The following is a 21,862-nucleotide window of genomic DNA, read 5'->3' as shown; positions in this document are numbered from 1 at the left end:
ACAAAAGTGAACCTTACAATAATTTCATACACCTATATAGTTTCACTGTAGCTTATAGTATTTCAGAAACACCAAACCGTCAACATTTAACATTGATCAATGAACCAAGAAAATGATGTCAAGGTCAGATGAAACCTGCCAAACAAAAGTGTTCCTTACAATTATTTCATACACCTATTTAGTTTCACTGTAGCTTATAGTATTTCAGAAACACCAAACCGTCAACATTTGCCATTGATCAATGAACCAAGAAAATGAGGTCAAGGTCAGATGAAACCTGCCAAGCAGACATTTGTGTTAACATGTCTTTTGTTTAAGTTAAGCCATTTCAATTGATATTTTGTATAGTGTCTTTCTATGCTGTGCTGTTACACAATTGTTTCAGTGAAGGGTGGTGCCTATCATAACGTTCAAACCAGCTGCATTTGTTCATGCATCGTTGAAACTATAATGGAATTTGATGGGAACGTCATACAAGGGAAAGGTGTAGCGCTATAAAACCAGGTTCAATCCATCATTTTCTACATTTGAAAATGCTTGTACCAAGTCAGGAATATGAGTGTTGTTGTCCATTCGTTAGATGTGTTTTCTCATTTTATTAGGGACTTTCCATTGAATTTTCCTAGGAGTTCAATATTTTTGTGATTTTTCTTTTAACACCTGTGAAGAACCCCATGTTCAGTGGTTGATGTTTGTCAAGGTGGTTCATAACATCTCTGGTTTTTAGTTTTTTATGTAGATAACACCGTTGGTTTTACCCATTTGAATGGATTTACATTTGTAACTTTTGTGTCCTTTACAACTTGCTGTTCGGTGTTATTTCTGTGTAGAAGACCGGACTTTGACCGATGATAGATTCCTTTTACAAATTGTAATTTGGACAACAGATTCTTTATATCTATGAACATCTTTCACCAAATAAAATTGACTCTTTGATGGAGAGTTGTCTGATTAGCAGTCCATGCACATCTTTATCTTTATAATTACTGTTACCAACCAAAATAATGTTTAAGAAGTTTATGTTCATTGATAAAAGCATTATCTAGTTGGTCCTGGATAAGTGAAAATACTGAGTCTGCATTTAATCCCATAACTCTGTAATTACAAATTAGTTCGTCCACCTGCATGAATTCATTAGAGGGCGAGAAAACTTGAAAGCAAATAGAAGGCAACATTCTTTTGCTTGAAGATTTCTTCAACCTGTAGATAGCAAAGACCTTGAGCAGGACCCAGTACTGCTTAACGAATCAAGAATGTGTCCATAGTACATGGATGCCCCATCTACCTAGACAAAAAACCTGAAGCAGGACAGACGGAATAACGGATGGACGTAAAGACCAGAAAACATAAATGGAGCATAAAAATAAACAACTTAAAATTGTGGTGCTATCATTTTAATATCACCTATATAATTATAATAATATAAATCTATTGAGAGAAACATAACATTCTTACACAGGCATTTTCACACACTGGTTATGCCTCATGGACATTGAGGATGATGATCATTTTTTAATCTGGTGTTCTCGACTTTCAGTCGTTAATAACTTTTCATGTAAGAAGATTACAGCAAATTGGAAAGAGTAGAATGGTGATTTATTAAAATAAATTAAAATTGTGTCTCCCCCAAAGCCTATATTTCACTTTTAAAAAGTTTGAAAGATTAAACCACCCAAAGCCCCTTATGATAACAACAAAAATTGTCAACTGTCCATAAAATATAACTCAGCAAATACTTTCATCATTCAACTGATTTGCATATATCCCACACTTTTCTCTTAATTTCAATTTATTCTATCATCCAATCAAAATCTTCCCAAAAATCAGGTGACATACATACAATAGATGTGAAATTTTAAAATGCTAAATGGAATTATACAATGCATGGATATGATGAGTTCTTGTACATCTTTATTTTATAGTTTATTTTAAATGCAATGATTTAAAATATCTAGTTTACCTTCAGAATCTGTAAAATTTGCAAAAATTGTAATGAAATAGAACTTTAAAATTTCGCGGAAAACTTTGGATAATGCACCGAAACCCTACTAGTATGGTTTGCAATTGTATACAATGTAATCTTAAATAAACCTTCTCCAATCAATTAATTTTTCAGAATCTATTGCATTCTGGGTAATAATTTTCAAAAGTGTGACAACAAAATGTGTTAATTGGGTAACCAACAAATGGTGCAACGTTATTTTCATTTTGGTGTGTAAACAATGAAATTACCCACAATTCATTAGAATCTAAAGCTGCATATTGGATAGGTCTAGAAAAGGGGTAAATATTCTTAAATCAAAAAATTTAGAAAAAGATGTACAAATACTCATTCAAAATGATATAAAATTGATAATGATGTTTAGGTTTTCCAAATATAGAACAGGCATTATTAAACACAGTAACTCGTGAAACATTAAAGGTCTCTGTTAAACATCCCTTGACCCTAAGGGTCAAATGATTAAAATCATTTTAACACAATTGCTTGATATAAATTGGATACTGACATCTAAGAAAAGCATCATGCATTCATAGAGAACATCAATTATGAAAGCTCAATCTTTTACACATCCTCATTACGTTTTAACAAACTTTTCATTCACAGACAAACCAAAGAAGTTTATTAATCAGCAAATTGAAAAAATAAAACAAAACCACTATAAAATGCTCCATTCTGCTTCTATAAATAGCCCAAAAACCATACACACAATTGGCAGAACGTGTTCATTCAAGGAAATTTAAAATAGCTTAACAGGCGAAAAAAATCTGCCCACAAGAGCTACACTTTTATTCCTCATATCGGCAAATATTTCCCATTTCTTAACTTTCCCCATCACATTTAATTATTTCCTAGATAACAATACAACCAGAATTTACTTCAATACTCGTAACAATAAGCAAAAAGGTGAAATTCAGATACAGCCATCCTACACACTATACACGTATCGGTAAAGCCTGCACACATAAAAAATTAACAAATTTCGCAAAATAAAAAACCCATTATTATAACTCTTGTCACAGAACTAACCAAACAGGGTCAGTAATAAAATATTTAGTATATTGATTATTAAACAAAATACAATCGTTACAAACAAATTTAAATAAACAAATTACAACTATAGAACGAAAAAATCCTCAATCATAAAACTTGGCTTATTTTAGCCTGAAAATTAAAATAATACAAATTAAAACATTCATGTATAAACATATGTGTTAGGATTTTTCCAAAAAAAAAATTACACATTTAATGTTCAAAATGACAAAAGTACTGATTTCTGGATAAATTGAAATTTGTGAAGATGGAGAATTTAAGAAATGTGACCTGTTTACATGATTTTAACAGTAACAAAAATTGAAAAAGATATTTGCACCAAACTTTCAATTTACCAGCTTGATTTCATAAATCAATTGTGCAAAATAATTTCTGTGTTAAAAACTTGAAACGTTTAGTCACAAAAAAATTTAAATATGATTTTATTCAAAAACTGATAAATTTCAAAAAAATTGAGAAACATGATTTTTTTTCATATAGATAATCAAACATGGTGGACATTGAGAAAAATAACAGACATATATTGTGTGTTTATTTAGTTAACAAGGGTAAATAAATAACAAAAAAAAACATCCAGACTTCGTAATTCTGCAATGGTTGTCGATAAATATATATTCACTTTTTGCATTGTTGATTACACCCAGTTCAAACACACTTTGCAAATAATGTCTACATTTTCAAATTTTAAACATTATCAGAAAAAAAAACGCAAATATAATTAAAAGCACTGAATAAATCGTCTATTAATACAATAGTAAATACTTAGCAAGACATCGTATATAATTTTATCACACATAATCGACGAAAAATATAAAATTTGCAAGGTTCGTTTGAACTGACTGTAATTTACTCCTGACATGATGAAAACAGTATAATTTTATCACAAAGTCTTTAAATCTTCTGAATTTTGGAAGCGACAACGACAGGGTTTTGTTTCCTTATATGTTCCTGTGCCATCTCTTTATAGTTAAAGTTACAATCGTGCTTATCTGAATATCTGTGGGTACTGCAATATAGTCCTCCACATCTACAGGGAAAACCTAGAAAGAAAGAAAAACAAATATCAATTTGTGCATGTTATTTTATTTGGTGGCACTTTGTTCAAGGTAATGGTCATCTTTAACATCTCACCCCTTTATTTTATAAATTCTGTATTAACATTGTGTCATAGATCAATTCTATTTGTGTACCTTCAATTGTTTTAGTTATTATTTTAGATATTTTGTGATGTTACACTATTATTTTAGGTTAGGGTGAAGGTTGGTACCTATTAAAACTTTTAAACAACAGCATTATTTGCATCTGATGTTCAGTGGTTGTCTTTTGTTGATGTGGTTGATAATGGTTTCTCTTTTTTGTTTAGATTAGAATGTTGGTTTTCCTGTTTTAATGGTTATACACTAGACAATTTTGGTGCCCTGTATAGCTTGCTGTTAAGCGTGAGCCAAGGCTTGGTGTTGAAGACTTTACACTGTACTTTGACCTATAATGTTTCAGATATCCCCAAAATCTTTAGCCTATGTTTCTCGACTTTGTTTTTAATTGCTGTTGTTAAAAAGGCTCAAGATTTTTTTTATATCTGATACATTTTTTTAAAATGTGTAAAATAAATGGTGTTGGATAGAAATCATGCAATATATAGAGAATAATACATGGCAAAGTCAGTATCAAATGCCCTTTCATCCGGAGAATATGGCATGTTATATAAAGATTTTGCCATGTTTTATCATATATTTCTACAGGAGAGTATATGGCAGATTTTACAATAAGAAGGAATTATTGTTTTTTTGTATCCATCAAAAAAGCAATTGCTGAAACTGTGAAACAGACTGTGTAATGGAGTAATGCATTATGTTATTGAATAAAATGTGTCTTTCTGAGTAAATAAAAATAAAAATTACCCTGTGCTTGTGTTTTTTGTTAGAATTAGAGGGTTTTCAATTTCAAAATATTGGACATGGAATAGACATCATGACCTACTTTACTGACATCCAGCTTATTTGGAGTGGAATTTTGAAGTATTATTTATAAGTTGAGCCTTATCACATGGACTTATATTTTAATAAAAAGTCTTCTTTTGTGTTTTAATCATAACTTTAAGGCAGATTTTTATTGGTAAAGGCTAAAAAAGATAATTTAATAATATTGTTGCTAACGTCACGTCTTTTCCGTCCATTGTGGTATGTCACGATCGCAATTTTCTTGTTGGTTCTCAGACAGGCAATTGTAGTTATTTTTATCCCGGGTTTTATAAATAATTGAAAATAGCAATCATATTAAATTTGGATGACGTAAGGGGGTCAAAGGACTTGAGGAATCAATATCATTGGCTGTTTTATTTTTTGCGAACGTTACTACTTGAGGTTTCCGTCCAAATCAGTGTCACGTGAGCAACATATATTTAGATCTGTAACTCTCCTGTATAGGAGTTACGATATCGCCCTTTGCAGAATTAGATTCGGAGTCAGTTCCTTCACATGATGGGGTAGCAAAGAAGGTTAGTTGTATGTAATATCGTTACAAGAGGACCTTAAATGTATTCCGTCCATCAAAAAGACGTTCGCAACAAAACGTAATGTCATGATAGTAGATGTTGCTAATGTTACTATTACGAATTGGTTTCATGTGTATTCATTTGATATAAAGTACACCTGCAAATGACATTCTGTATATTTAGAAATTCTAAACCAGACTGTACAATTTTATTACTCCAGGCATATATTAAACATCACTGTGTGCATACATTTTAACTTTTAAAGATGTTGTTGCTCATGTTACATGTCCAAATGTCGCTAACGTTACTTATTTTTGTCTCCGTCACGTTAGCAACATGAAAGTAGGAGACAGAACACAATACTGTAAAATCTGCCATATATGAACTGCTTTCTGATCCCTAGGACAGGGTTACCTTCAGCTCTACTTTTGTCGTTTTAAAAGCCTTTATAGAACTGCTCAATTACTCATCTGAAGCACTTGGGTTGCCTTACTATTTGCGGGATGTTGCTTTTAAAAATATTTTGTTTATTGTATTTTTTTGTGTGTTTTGTATTTTTTATAGTTGCATATAGTGTGCCCATTCAATAAATTTTTCTTAAGAAGCTTACATAAATTAAAACAAACTTTATGTAAAAATATATAAATAAAAAGTAGGGGTATGATAAAAGGTGTGCATCAAAGTTGCACAATATGGATTAAACAGCAGGGTATTCATCAAATATTCCAAACTACTGTATTTACTACTTTAAGTCATATGAAACGAGTGAGTGGTTAAAAATAATGTTTTTTCCAATTCTTGAACCAATGCATGAATACATTGTAAACTAAGTCCTCTGTGCATGTTTTATCATTATTTTCGCAAATATATCATATAATCGTCAATTTTTTTTCTCTCTGTTTGTTATGATTTAACAAATATGGCTGCTCATTAAATGCCGTGTTCAGAAGCCGAGTTTTACCGATTGTCACCTTAAAGTAAACAAATCACAAAAAGCATGGGTATTGAGCACGTGTTTAACATGTATAATCAGATATTTGTTTACTTCAATGACAGATCCATGCGTATTGTGGTCACCCGATTTATACGAGCAGGGTTACGCTCGGGTCACTATGCATACGGAAAATATGCTGGCGAATTGCTTCCTGGAAGCAAGCAATTAAAAATAAGTAAACTTCTTTTAAATGTGGACAAATTAAAGAATTTTCCTCAGAAAAAAGTATATGTACGTATTACATAAGTTGTATAATGAAAACTATCCATTTAGTTATAAAAAAAACATATGCGTATTTTTTTTTTAATTTGAGGTTTCTTATGACTTTAATATATGATAAAACATGTAAAAGTCAATATTTTCCCATGAAACCCAATTTCTTATTTACCTGTAAGTCCAACCTTCTTTTTACAAGTATATGAAATATCGTTTATCATCAGGGAGTTTCTTAGCTGCAGAGCCATAGCTCTTAGGTCCTCATGTTATTTTTTGACTATTTGCGGACCATAGAGCTACGGATTTTTCTCATTTACCTGTAAGTCCAACCTTCTTTTTACAAGTATGACATCTATTTTTCTTTGGTGTTTTCTTATCATCTGATGGTAAAGAGCTTTCTGCTGGGTCATCTCCACCTACAAGGGTTTAAAGACCATATAATAATGTACATGTATGTATATGACATGGTTTCAGTAGTCCAAAAATGCATCAAGATTTTTAAGTTTTGCATCATTTATAGAGCACATCTATTGAATTTCAAAAGTATAAAAAAATCAAAATTTTAACTCATTTTATAGCAATAGTTGTCATGGGTACTTAAAGCATTTACATTTATATAGCAATAAAATTTCATCTTTTGACTGTTACACCCTTGCCATGGTCTAAAATGACCAGTCCTTAGACCAGTCATTAAAAATCCTTTAGTGAGGACCCTGAAATATGTTTGTACAGTATTATTATGTTACCTGTTGCCCCATCCTCTTCTTTATTTTCCTCCTTGGTTTGACTCGTACTTGGCAGGGAAACAGTTGGTGTGGCTGTTTCTACACTGGGAGAAGACATTGAAGTCATTAAAACACTATCTTTTAGCGTTTCCTGTGATCCTGTAAAAAGACATAAAAACATTCTAAAAATAGAAAATATGAAAGGACAAATGTAACAACAGAAGAGACAGATTACTCAGTCTGTCTAATCTACACCGTCTTTTATCTGTTGGAATTTTGCTATAAATTTTCATCATTAATTTGTCCTGATGTTTCTTACGATAATCATGAAAAAAAAGATTGTTGGTTTCAGGTTTCCTCATACCCGACAGGTCTGTTATGACCCTTTCTGGACAATATTTTTCATCTTTTAACTTGTTGAAGACAATTTATTATCATCAATGGTGCTTTAATTGTCTGATATTATAACTTCAAACTTGTTTTATATTTCATTCTTGAAGTTTAAAATAATTTATGATATCACAAATACTTCAACTTGTACATGCTTCAACTTGTACATGTTGTACATGTATAACATGTATATGTAAACATTTTTCATGATTTTTCCTGTCAGTGGTTTTACAAAAAAATATCTGTTTGGCAAAAGTGCATGGCCTTTTTTTCTTTTTTTCTTTTAAACAAATACAATGTTGTTTATTTTCTGTCTGTCTACATGGTCTCTCTTTTTTTGTGTTCAGTAACAATGTAGCCAGTAGGAGAAACCAACATTCAATTTTCTGACAATCCTTGCTACAGTCATGACAGTGTGATCAACTGGCTGTTTTATTAACTTAGTACAGATATCATTTTTATGCATCTGTCCTAACTAAGGAGCCTGTTGTTCAATGGTTGTTGTTTGGGGGTTTGGTTCATAGGAAGTTTTCTTTTTTACTATTTGAATTGTTTTACACAAATTATTTTTTTTCATTTTTGGGACCTTTACAGCTTGCTGATTTGAGCCAAGATTTTTTTATAAATGTATATTGTGTCTTGGACATAGATATGTGTATAAGTTTCATTACATTTTGTTAATGAGGCACACAAAACTAAGAGAACAGAAACCGATTTCAGGATGTATGGGCAGATGGACTGGGGTGAAATTTTATACCCCTCCTCTACAAATCCAACGTAAGATAACATTCATGGAAACAAGGACATATGTTTTGAGATAACCCCAAGAAATACTCTGAACAATGGCCATGTTTATTGATATTACCAAAACAAGAGAACGTTTTCAAAACTGATCAAATCGGCAATTAAATCCTGTTCAAATAATAGCTTTTGATATTTGTAAACAAGCTGCCTGTTTAGTAATTTTTAGAGATAAAGTTGAGAGTGTTGATGAAAGTGCGTTTCCCAAAAGTGGGTTTACCTCATGGAGTATATACTATGCTTGTGAAACTACGTGTAGTTTTCAATAATCAAAGAAGATGAAAAGAGCATTAGTGCAGTAATCAATGGCAATTATGAGCCTGCAATCAGGACAAGGGGTCTAAATAATGTAATTCATGCCTAAAACATGAAAATTACAGGTATACATGTCCAAGTAATGAGCTCAGAGCTAGAGAAATTGCTTGTTTCATTAATTCCAGAGCAAAAAGAGGAGTGGAAGGTGTATTACCTATAGAAGTTTGTGACAGCGATGAAGTCACACTGGTTACAGTTGTCTCTGTCTCACCTGACATCGACGGGGGACTCATACGCCCACTCACTGGTGATGAATTTTGTTTCCGATTTAGGACATCTTTATAACATTTTGAACACATTCCGTCAAATGCATCGTTACCATAAAAACCACAGCCAGCTTTGCACAATACGACTGATGGAAGATTTTGATTACCATTCTGTTCCATAGACGACATGATTCAACAAGATCCTCCTGCAAAATACAAAGTTGATAAGACATCAATGGCTTCTGTACAAATGTAGACATGTCAGATGGATACTGTAAATTCAGAAATTATTGTGAGGTTTTTATTATTGCGAATAATGCGACAGAGTTGTAAACGCAATAATTAAAACTCGCATTTTGTATTATTTTAACTGAATATAGCATGACTTTTCCCAAAATCGTAAAAATTAAAATCGCATTCAAGTTGAAATTGACAAAATCGCAATAATAAATGCACGCAATAATTTCTGAATTTACAGTAACATTATTATCTCTATTATCAGTCAATCACATTAAATACTGGTAAGGACAGATAATTCATCAGAAGAGGTAACCACTAGTGCAGTCTTCACAATGAACTGTTAAATCTACAGACCCAGACCTCGATTTTTGAAAAATTTGAGTTAGATTTTGTTGGCCTGTAGATATGATTTTTACAGGCGCGAGAGCAATTTTACAAGCCTGGACTGCTACTCAGCATGAAGACTGCTAGTGTTTTTACTTGTCTGTGCTACTAATATATATAAAGCCTCAATTTGGAAACTTTTATCAGTATTCATATATATTGCAAAATGTTATCCCCTTCAGCATGTTCAGTTGCAAAATAATACTTTTTTGAAGAATGTTGTTGTGTTATATCCTATCATTCACCTATCATTATTACGACCGTTGCAATTCAAATATATGTACTTTTTTTCATGTAAATTAAACATTAAAGAAGAATTTTTTTGACAAAGTTAACTAAGAATATTTTCAAAAATAGTACAAGTCTGAAGCTGTTTCACTTCTTTACAGATTGGTATAGAAATTAGAATGACAAACTCAGTTAAGTTAGTTTAATGACTGTTGATTGGTGCATTAAATGCCAATTATAGATAGTATTATTGATCTAAGCTTTATCTTCCTAAATGTTTAAACTAAGTAAAGCATTTGTAGATTTGGTAGTTTATTATGAACCAATTGTACATATTGTATAAAAGTAGCAACTTTGTTAACTAGCAAGCTTAGAATTATGAATGCAATTCAAGTATTTATACTGTTACATGTACATGTACATACACTGTCCACATACATGTATGTACAAATTGTAAAACAAAAAAGAGAATTCATTTTCACAAATTAAAGATATCAATGATTTATCATGTTTATATCTTTATTTTCACTCCTAAATCCAAATTTGAGGATTTAAGTTTTATTTTTAACAAAATTGTTTTAATCATACCGGTTATAACACAACAACAAAAAGTTAAAATGTCTGACATTGAAATCAAAGACAAAGGGATTATAAACTAAATCAAAGACAAAGAATGAACAGGACGGAAGTGTTTCTTCACGTGAAGGTTTAAAAAACATGAACATTACGAAAGAACCATTACTTTCACCATTATTAACATGTATCTACACTTGTGTGTTGATACAACTATGTACATGTAAACATCCACGGCCAAACATCTACCCCCCCCCCCCCCCCCCAAAAAAAATATAAACAAGATGGGGTGGCCTAAAAACTGATTGTTAATGGCTACATTTAAGCCACTTAAGTGTAAATAGAGTGTGTTACAACCAATGGAAGTATATATAATATAATTACATGTGTTTACAACAACATCTTTGTTCCTGTTGATCAGCTGTTTATGTCTTGTTAAATTTTAAGATTACATCACATGTTTACAGTTTATTTTATAATAAATATCGAATAAACAAGTTGCATACAAAGAAACCATTTATTTTCAGAAAGTAAACATTATTCAATAATTTGATTGCTGGAAATTTTCACTCCTGGAATGAATGATCAGATTATGTGATGCTTCATGATTAAGCAATATTGAACGTTTGACGACCATTTCCGGGACGGTTATGTCCTTTCCTTATACGAAAACGTTAAGTTTACCGCCTGTTAATCTTCCAAATTGATAATTGTGTTCCTTCTTCTGCTTATTTTGTCTGCTGCTTCAGGGAATCTCTTCATCGACCCACCCTTTTCATTGTTTGTTTGGTATTTCTGATATCAAAATGGCGACCTTGTTATTACATTGTGGCCTTTTTTCGTTGATTGCGGTTAATAATGATGAAAAACATTAAGTTTGTTATACTCAATTCAGAGATTAATATATCAATACTACACACATTAATTTTCAAACCTGGAGGTATCTGTTTTACTTGAATTTTTTAAGATGTTCTCTCTGTTACGTGTAGACTTTTATCCTCAATGTGTCACCCTCTTATTATTGTTATCACGTGACGCGAATTGAATTACTCTATTGGCCGATTCCTCTTCCAAAAGGAGGCATAAAGGAATGACGTACGGGATACACCCTGGAAATGTGTCATCTATTTTTAGTCACATTTCTATAAATAAACACAAACGAAGTTCCGACTCACTATTTCGACTATTCTGGAATTAATTTTTAAACGAAAATAGGAAAATGTAATAAACAAAGAAACCCAATAACAGGATATCTAAAAATACTTCGAGAATGTAATGTTTACCTTTTTTTTTAGGTTTGAAAGTGTTGCTCCAAATTATTGGGTTTATATTCATTTCTTTTAGACTTTATTTATTTAATTTAATATTCTAGAGAGCTTGATATACTATACTTAAATAATTATGAAAAAAAATCGAATAACAACAAGAATATATCATGGCCCATTGGACAGTATCGCTTAAAATATCACATTTTAGTATTAATTGAAACGCAAATTATGGTTAAAATGGATATATAAAAAAAAAAAAACCCACACACACACACACACCAACAACAATAACAAAAAAAAAAAAAAACCAAGTCAACAACAACGACGACCAAAAAAAAACCACAATTAAGTCAAAATGAATGTGTATAGAATAGAATAGAATAGAATATTTTTATTTCCCAAATTACAGGGCCCATATTAAAAGGGCATATACCATCAGATACAATTGATTTACATAATTGGCAACAACAACAATAATAGAGGCATATATATACATATATATTTGGAATATAAGCATTGTATATAGTTTCAAAGTTGACGTGATTGTAATTTAATATATAATGTACCCTAACAAACAACAGAAACCTATAGATATTATAGGACGAAACGACTGACGGACGGCTGCACAGACTAGAAAACGTTTTAGGCAGCAAACAGATTTGATTTGATTTTCAGGGGGGAGGCTATGGACTTTTTTCCCGAAAAAACTAATTTTTTTTTTGCGACGAGTCGAGAAACAAAATTGTTCTTTCAATTTTAGCATTACATATAGTGGCAGCTGAGGGCGAACAAGGATGTGTATAGTCTCATTATACAAATCCTTGGGGTGAAACAAACATTTGTCTCCAATAACTGGAAACACATTTTTTCCCCAAAAAATCTATTGCCCCTTCCAAAAATCAAATGGTGGTTGGCAACTTGCCTTATATATGGCTTTATTAATACTACCGTATACGGGACATTAATAAAAACCTTGTCACAGATGAAATTGTGACCACTTCGCTTTGATACTGATCTCCAGACGATCCACAGTAATATAGCTATTCTAATTTCAATTTTTCACGTGACAAGAAGTCTTAATATTTGAACAGGCTCTGAAAAATAGCGTCAAATTTAACCCCCAACACGTAGATATTGTGAATGTGTTTTTTTTTATGTTAAGATGAACATATTTAGATGATAAGTAAACCGGACGCTCCGCAGGGCGCAGCTTTATACGACCGCAGAGGTCGAACCCTGAACAGTTGGGGCAAATATGGACACAACATTTAAGCTTGATTCAGCTCTGAATTTGGATTGTGTTTAAATAGTTGACACAACATAGGTTTCTGACACAGAGTGAATGTGGTCTAAGAACTTTAACTTAAAAACTTAAAAATTTTAAATTGGACATTTACCTATTATGGTCCAATATCCAAAATCTAAATACATGAGGGTTTGGATGGGGTTAAATGATTTAAAAATAATGCGCTTAAAAAATGAAGATTAGAGAATAACGTGCAAAGAAAATGAAGATTAGAGAAAAAAGGGGTTAATTTTTTGAAGATTAGAGAAAAAAAAGGGGTGAATTTTTTAAAGATTAGGGAAAAAAGGGGTGAAAATGAAATGTTTACAGAATAACATACCCCCCATCACGACCCTCATACATGGTTAGATTCGGCATATCAAAGAACCCCAAGAATTCAATTTTTGATGAAATCAAAAAATGTTCAATTTTAGACCCTTCAGACCTCAATGTGGACAAATTTGATAACCGGGCCCAAATATTAAAAATCTAAATACATGGTTAGATTCAGCATATTGAAGAACCCCACATAGTCAATTTTTGTTGAAATCAAGCAAAGTTTAATTTTTGACCCTTTGGACCTTAATGTAGACCAATTTGAAAACGGTACAATACTGTGCAATTGAATATTTCTTGCTATTGCGCAAAACTGTGCAATTGAAAATTTCTTGCTATTGCGCAATAATGTGCAATTAGATATTTCTTGCTATTGCGGAATACTGTGCAATTGAAGATTTCTTGCTATTGCGCAATACTGTTCAATTGAAAATTTCTTGCTATTGCACAATACTTAATATAATAATTTTGGACCCCGATTTTGGACCAACTTGAAAACTGGGCCATGATCGAAAATCTAAGTACATGTTTAGATTCAGCATATCAAAGAACCCAAGAATTCAGTTTTTGTTAAAATCAGGCGAAGTTTAACTTTGTACCCTTAATTTTGGACCTTTATGTAGACCAATTTGAAAACAGGACCAAAAATTAAGCATCTGAATAGACGGTTAGATTTGGCATATCAGAGAACCCCAATTATTCATTTTTGATGAAAATCAAACAAAGTTTAATTTTGGACCCTTTTGGACCCTAACTCGTTGGGACCAAAACTCCCAAAATCAATCACAACCTTCCTTTTTGTGGTCATAGACCTTATGTTAAAATTTTATAGATTTCTATTAACTTATACTAAAGTTATTGTGCAAAAACCAAGAAAAATGCTTATTTGGGACATGTTTTTGGCCCCTAATTTCTAAACTGTTAGAACCAAAACACCCAAAATCAATCCCAACCTTCCTTTTATGGTAATAAACCTTGTGATTAAATTTCATATATTTCAATTTACTTTTACTAAAGTTAGAGTGCGAAAACTAAATGTCTTCGGACGACGACGACGACACCAACGTGATACCAATATACGACCAAAACATTTTCAATTTTTGCGGTCGTATAAAAATCGCGGACTTTCCCTTTGATGATGTAAAATTAAAATATCCTAGTATGAATGAAACATGTGAAATATTCGGTGTTGTCAACGAAGTAGGCGGAAAGTTTACACCAAGTTCTGGCTTTGCAATTGTTGAAGCACGGCAAACTTTCCAAAGGACACGTAGCAGCCTTGAATTCAACCAGACACGTACCAGATGGATTTGTAATTAAGAATTGAATGCTTCTTTTTGTAAATTTATTGGGATGTAAAAGCGTTGACCGAAGTACATTTTGTATGAAGCGCGGAAGCGCTTCATACTAAAAATGTGCGCACGGTCAACGCTTTTACAACCCTATAAAGTTACAAAAAGAAGCATTCAATACTTATAATTACATTTTTTAGTTATGATCATGAAAACACGATTTTTTAAAATTTTGTATATTGTTCACCTGTGCACTTTATTGTGGGACCACGTGCTATCATGAATGAAAAGTTTTCTTGAGTGATGCAATTGCTTACGGAATAACAAGTGATGTGCCGTTAGCCAATCAAAATAAAGTATTATAATGAAACATACATCTAATGTAATTATTAACTGATGAATAAATAGTATTCCATGTTTGATATGAACAGCCCTGAACAATTAGAGAATGAAGAGAAATTTTATTTTTTCTTACGGTTGAATATCAATATGTGTCATTTTCTTAAAATGTTTATGCTGTTGTTTCACTCATGATTAAACTATAGGAAAACGATTATTTGGCTTCTTTATCTTTAAATTACGTACGATAAACTATTGGGAAAAGCTTGTAACTGGGGAAAATAAGAAACTTCCTGTTATTCTATACAATCTTGCTACTGGTAGTTATAACGGAAATATATATTGGTGTAAGAATGTAAAATCTGTGCTTGATAACTGTGGACTATCAAATATATGGAACTCTAAATATTTTATAATTAAAAAACGGGTTGTATGATACTGTTAAATTAAGATTAACTGACCAGTTCAGACAGACATGGTATGCTACTGTACAGAATTCTCCAAAAGCTCTAAATTATAAATTATTCAAAAATAGTATAAATTTCGAAACCTACTTTGATATTTTAGATGACAAAAATATTGCTTCTTTTTGTAGATTTAGAACGTTGAACACAAAAATTCCTATCGAAATTGGTAGATGGCAAAATATTCAAAGAGAAAATCGTATTTGTACTTTGTGCAATTCCGGTGACATTGGCGACGAGTTCCATTATATTTTCAAATGCTCGTCAATAAACGATAGTAGACAACTGCTACTAAAGCATCATTTTATAAACAGACCAAATATTTTAAAATTTCAAGGTCTAATGAATAGTAGCAACCCGTCTGAACTAAACAATCTGTCCAAGTTTATAAGAATTATTATTAAATGCCTAGAATCTCCTGGGTAATCACTTTATGTCTCTATTTTACATTTGTATTTAAAATTTATACTATGTTAATTTATTTGTATATGTCTCTGTACCATTGTACTTTGGTTTATGAGAATAAAGATGTACCGATTATCAGGTTATCTGCAATTTGATATCGTAAAATATCAGCTGCGAGACATGATATGAAGCTTTTTGTCGAGTGAGCGTAGCGAACGAGATCAAAAAGCCTTCATATAATGCCAAGCAGCTGATATTTTACAATATAAATATGCAGATAATCTGATAATCGATTTATCGGGCTATATTTGCGTGTTTCGGAAGTGTTTTCTTAGTTTCGCCAGCACACAAAAGATGACTTGATAAGTTCGGGTCAAAGTTATTAACGTCGGTTCAAACATTATGACGTCGCTGATAAGTCCGGGTCAAAGTTATTAGGGCCGGGTCAACGTATTTGACGTCACAACGACATGATAAGGAATAATATTAAGAGCTGAACAGAGTGATATAGACAGAGGGACGACCGATATATATATATTATCATGTATTTGATCCAAGCGTCACTGAAGAGTCATTTGTAGACGAAACCACTGAAGAGGCATTTGTAGACGAAACCACTGAAGAGGCATTTGTAGACGAAACCACTGAAGAGGCATTTGTAGACGAAACCACTGAAGAGGCATTTGTAGACGAAACCACCGAAGAGGCATTTGTAGACGAAACCACTGAAGAGTGTTACGAAAATTCAAAATTTCAATATTGGTATATATATGATGAGTTTATTTATAGTATTTCATGTTGCTACTCGATTCAATCTGACATAATGAAACACACATGTCTATTGCTCACTTTTACATGATTTATATGTTTTTCGGTGGGTTGTTTCAATTTACTGCTGTCTCATTGACATTGAAGATTGAGTTTGTATATTTTGGTCTGTTTATTTAAGTTTCAGAGAAGGCCGTGATATACCAACTTGACCATTGACCATTGACTGTTGCAGTGTTGTAGTGTTTTGGAAGAATAATATTTATCGGCAGTTCATACAATTCTCTTATTCAGTCCTATTTTTTAGATGATTAAAATGAGTGATCGTTTATAATAAATTAAGGAATGTGGATGGGTTCAAAATTTTAAAAATACAACCAGGAACATATATATATAGATATACTGTTCCCAGATACAACTAAATTGAAAAAAATATCTGTATTCTGTAAGAATTAATCATGTGCAAATTCCAAGGCTTTTCCTCTTTATTCACGATTTGCTTAAGTGAATAGGTTTACATTTTCGATTCATCAAACAAAAAAACCCAATGTACATTGTAACATGAACTATAAAAAGCCCAGATTTTTGTCAGTAATTGTTGTACGACAACGTCATATCTTGATGTTTGTTATTTGTAGAATTTGATGTTGACAGCAGAAGTAACTCTTGAAAGTGATAAATGACAAACATGGAAGGCAAGTACCTTTAAGTCCCCTGTCATCATAGAGACTTATGACGAACGATCAACCTGCTGCCAACAGATGATAAGCTTCCAACCTACTGAACACAGATGACAAACTACAAACCCAAGGACAAAAGATGACAAACTACCAACCTGTTGACAACATGTGACATACTACAAACCTACTGACAATGGATAACAAACTAACAACCTGCTGACAGCAGATGACAAACTACCAACCTGCTGACAACAGATGACACACTATCAACCTGCTGACAACAGATGACACACTATCAACCTGCTGACAACAGATAACAAACTATCAACCTGCTGACAACAGATGACAAACTACCAACCATCTGACAACAGATGACAAACTATCAACCCACCGACAACAGATAACAAACTACCAACCATCTGACAACAGATGACAAACTACCAACCATCTGACAACAGATGACAAACTACCAACCTGCTGACAACAGATGACACACTATCAACCTACTGACAACAGATGACACACTATCAACCTGCTGACAACAGATGACAAACTACCAACCATCTGACAACAGATGACAAACTACCAACCTACTGACAACAGATGACAAACTACCAACATGTTGACAACAGATGACAAACTACCAACCATCTGACAACAGGTGACAAACTACCAACATGATGACAACAGATGACAAACTACCAACCTGTTGACAACAGGTGACAAACTACCAACATGATGACAACAGATGACAAACTACCAACCATCTGACAACAGATGACAAACTACCAACCTACTGACAACAGATGACAAACTACCAACATGTTGACAACAGATGACAAACTACCAACCTACTGACAACAGATGACAAACTACCAATCTACTGACAATAGATGACAAACTTACAACCTACTGACAACAGATGACAAACTACCAACCTGTTGACAACAGGTGACAAACTACCAACATGATGACAACAGATGACAAACTACCAACCTGTTGACAACAGGTGACAAACTACCAACATGATGACAACAGGTGACAAACTACCAACATGTTGACAACAGATGACAAACTTACAACCTACTGACAATAGATGACAAACTTACAACCTACTGACAACAGATGACAAACTACCAACCTGTTGACAACAGGTGACAAACTACCAACATGATGACAACAGGTGACAAACTACCAACATGTTGACAACAGATGACAAACTTACAACCTACTGACAATAGATGACAAACTTACAACCTACTGACAATAGATGACAAACTTACAACCTACTGACAACAGATGACAAACTATCAACCTGCTGACAACAGATAACAAACTATCAACCTGCTGACAACAGATGACAAACTACCAACCATCTGACAACAGATGACAAACTACCAACCTGCTGACAACAGATGACACACTATCAACCTACTGACAACAGATGACACACTATCAACCTGCTGACAACAGATGACAAACTACCAACCATCTGACAACAGATGACAAACTACCAACCTACTGACAACAGATGACAAACTACCAACATGTTGACAACAGATGACAAACTACCAACCATCTGACAACAGGTGACAAACTACCAACCATCTGACAACAGATGACAAACTACCAACCTACTGACAACAGATGACAAACTACCAACATGTTGACAACAGATGACAAACTACCAACCATCTGACAACAGGTGACAAACTACCAACATGATGACAACAGATGACAAACTACCAACCTGTTGACAACAGGTGACAAACTACCAACATGATGACAACAGATGACAAACTACCAACCATCTGACAACAGATGACAAACTACCAACCTACTGACAACAGATGACAAACTACCAACATGTTGACAACAGATGACAAACTACCAACCTACTGACAACAGATGACAAACTACCAATCTACTGACAATAGATGACAAACTTACAACCTACTGACAACAGATGACAAACTACCAACCTGTTGACAACAGGTGACAAACTACCAACATGATGACAACAGATGACAAACTACCAACCTGTTGACAACAGGTGACAAACTACCAACATGATGACAACAGGTGACAAACTACCAACATGTTGACAACAGATGACAAACTTACAACCTACTGACAATAGATGACAAACTTACAACCTACTGACAACAGATGACAAACTACCAACCTGTTGACAACAGGTGACAAACTACCAACATGATGACAACAGGTGACAAACTACCAACATGTTGACAACAGATGACAAACTTACAACCTACTGACAATAGATGACAAACTTACAACCTACTGACAATAGATGACAAACTTACAACCTACAGACAACAGATGACAAACTACCAACATGATGACAACATATGACAAACTACCAACATGATGACAACAGATAACAAATTCCAACCTACTGACAACAGAAACAAAATACCTACATACTGACAACAGATGACAAACTACCAACCTACTGACAACAGATGACAAACTACCAACATACCGACAACAGATGACAAACTACCAATCTACTGACAACAGATGACAAACTACCAACCTACTGACAACAGATGAAAAACTACCAATCTACTGACAACAGATGAAAAACTACCAACATACTGACAACAGATGAAAAACTACCAATCTACTGACAACAGACGAAAAACGACCAATCTACTGACAACAGATGACAAACTACCAATCTACTGACAACAGATGACAAACTACCAATCTACTGACAACAGATGACAAACTACCAACCTACTGACAACAGATGACAAACTACCAATCTACTGACAACAGATGGCAAACTACCAACCTGTTGACAACAGATGAAAAACTACCAATCTACTGACAACAGATGAAAAACTACCAATCTACTGACAACAGATGAAAAACTACCAACCTACTGACAACAGATGACAAACTACCAACCTACTGACAACAGATGACAAACTACCAATCTACTGACAACAGATGACAAACTACCAACCTACTGACAACAGATGACAAACTACCAATCTACTGACAACAGATGACAAACTACCAATATACTGACAACAGATGAAAAACTACCAATCTACTGACAACAGATGAAAAACTACCAATCTACTGACAACAGATGACAAACTACCAACCTACTGACAACAGATGACAAAATACCAACATACTGACAACAGATGACAAACTACCAATCTACTGACAACAGATGACAAACTACCAACCTACTGACAACAGATGAAAAACTACAACTTCAATGACAACAGATGACAAACTTCCAACCCACCGACAACAGATGAAAAACTACCAACCTGCTGACAACAGATGACAAACTACCAACCATCTGACAACAGATGACAAACTACCAACCTACTGACAACATATAACAAACTACCAACCTACTGTCAACAGATGACAAACTACCAACCTACTGACAACATATAACAAACTACCAACCTACTGTCAACAGATGACAAACTACCAACCTGTTGACAACAGATAACAAACAACCAACCATCTGACAACAGATGACAAACTACCAACCTGCTGACAACATATGACAAACTACCAACTTCTGACAACAGATGACAAACTACCAACCATCTGACAACAGATGACAAACTACCAACCTGTTGACAACATATGACAAACTAACAACTTCTGACAACAGATGACAAACTACCAACCATCTGACAACAGATGACAAACTACCAACCTACTGACAACATATAACAAACTACCAACCTACTGTCAACAGATGACAAACTACCAACCTGTTGACAACAGATAACAAACAACCAACCATCTGACAACAGATGACAAACTATCAACCCTACGACAACAGATGACAAACTACCAACCTGTTGACAACAGATAACAAACAACCAACCATCTGACAACAGATGACAAACTATCAACCCTACGACAACAGATGACAAACTACCAACCTGCTGACATCAGATAACAAACAACCAACCATCTGACAACAGATGAAAAACTACAACTCCAATGACAACAGATAACAAACTTCAAACCCACCGACAACAGATGACAAACTACCAACCTGCTGACAACAGATGACAAACTACCAACCATCTGACAACAGATGACAAACTACCAACTTACTGACAACATATAACAAACTACCAACCTACTGTCAACAGATGACAAACTACCAACCTACTGACAACATATAACAAACTACCAACCTACTGTCAACAGATGACAAACTACCAACCTGTTGACAACAGATAACAAACAACCAACAATCTGACAACAGATGACAAACTACCAACCTGCTGACAACATATGACAAACTACCAACTTCTGACAACATATGACAAACTACCAACCATCTGACAACAGATGACAAACTACCAACCTGTTGACAACATATGACAAACT

The 21,862-nt window shown here is 33.4% G+C and overlaps 1 protein-coding gene across 4 annotated transcripts; it reads right to left on the bottom strand.

Annotated features, from left to right (window-relative positions):
• Positions 1-1,378: 1,378 nt before the first annotated feature.
• LOC134719024 (AN1-type zinc finger protein 6-like) lies at positions 1,379-11,698 on the bottom strand. 4 transcript variants are annotated; one of them, XM_063581937.1, is made up of 5 exons: positions 11,553-11,698; positions 9,142-9,399; positions 7,503-7,640; positions 7,074-7,172; positions 1,379-4,092 (listed from the first exon to the last, which is right to left on the bottom strand). In XM_063581937.1, the coding sequence occupies exons 2-5, from the start codon at positions 9,380-9,382 to the stop codon at positions 3,944-3,946; spliced, it is 627 nt and encodes a 208-aa protein (XP_063438007.1). In that variant the 5' UTR covers positions 9,383-9,399; positions 11,553-11,698; the 3' UTR covers positions 1,379-3,943. The 4 variants fall into 4 exon arrangements, with proteins under 4 accessions (XP_063438007.1, XP_063438009.1, XP_063438010.1 ...); XM_063581939.1 differs by having other exon boundaries at positions 9,199-9,399; XM_063581940.1 differs by having other exon boundaries at positions 9,199-9,399; positions 11,539-11,668.
• Positions 11,699-21,862: the final 10,164 nt, after the last annotated feature.

This window comes from Mytilus trossulus, chromosome 5, assembly GCF_036588685.1.
Source record: "Mytilus trossulus isolate FHL-02 chromosome 5, PNRI_Mtr1.1.1.hap1, whole genome shotgun sequence".
NCBI classification, from domain to species: domain Eukaryota; kingdom Metazoa; phylum Mollusca; class Bivalvia; order Mytilida; family Mytilidae; genus Mytilus; species Mytilus trossulus.
The sequence above is the reverse complement of the archived record's forward strand: the minus strand, read 5'-3'. Positions and strand labels throughout refer to the sequence as shown.

What these genes read in the sequence shown, in the direction of transcription:
- LOC134719024 (XM_063581937.1), bottom strand. Translation starts at nt 9,382, where the DNA reads ATGTCGTCTATGGAACAGAATGGTAATCAAAATCTTCCATCAGTCGTA. An exon ending in GCTGTCACAAACTTCTATAG is followed by an intron (nt 7,641 to 9,141) that starts GTAATACACCTT and finishes GTCTTTTTACAG; the next exon opens with GATCACAGGAAACGCTAAAA. An exon ending in AAAGAAGGTTGGACTTACAG is followed by an intron (nt 4,093 to 7,073) that starts GTAAATGAGAAA and finishes CTTTCTTTCTAG; the next exon opens with GTTTTCCCTGTAGATGTGGA.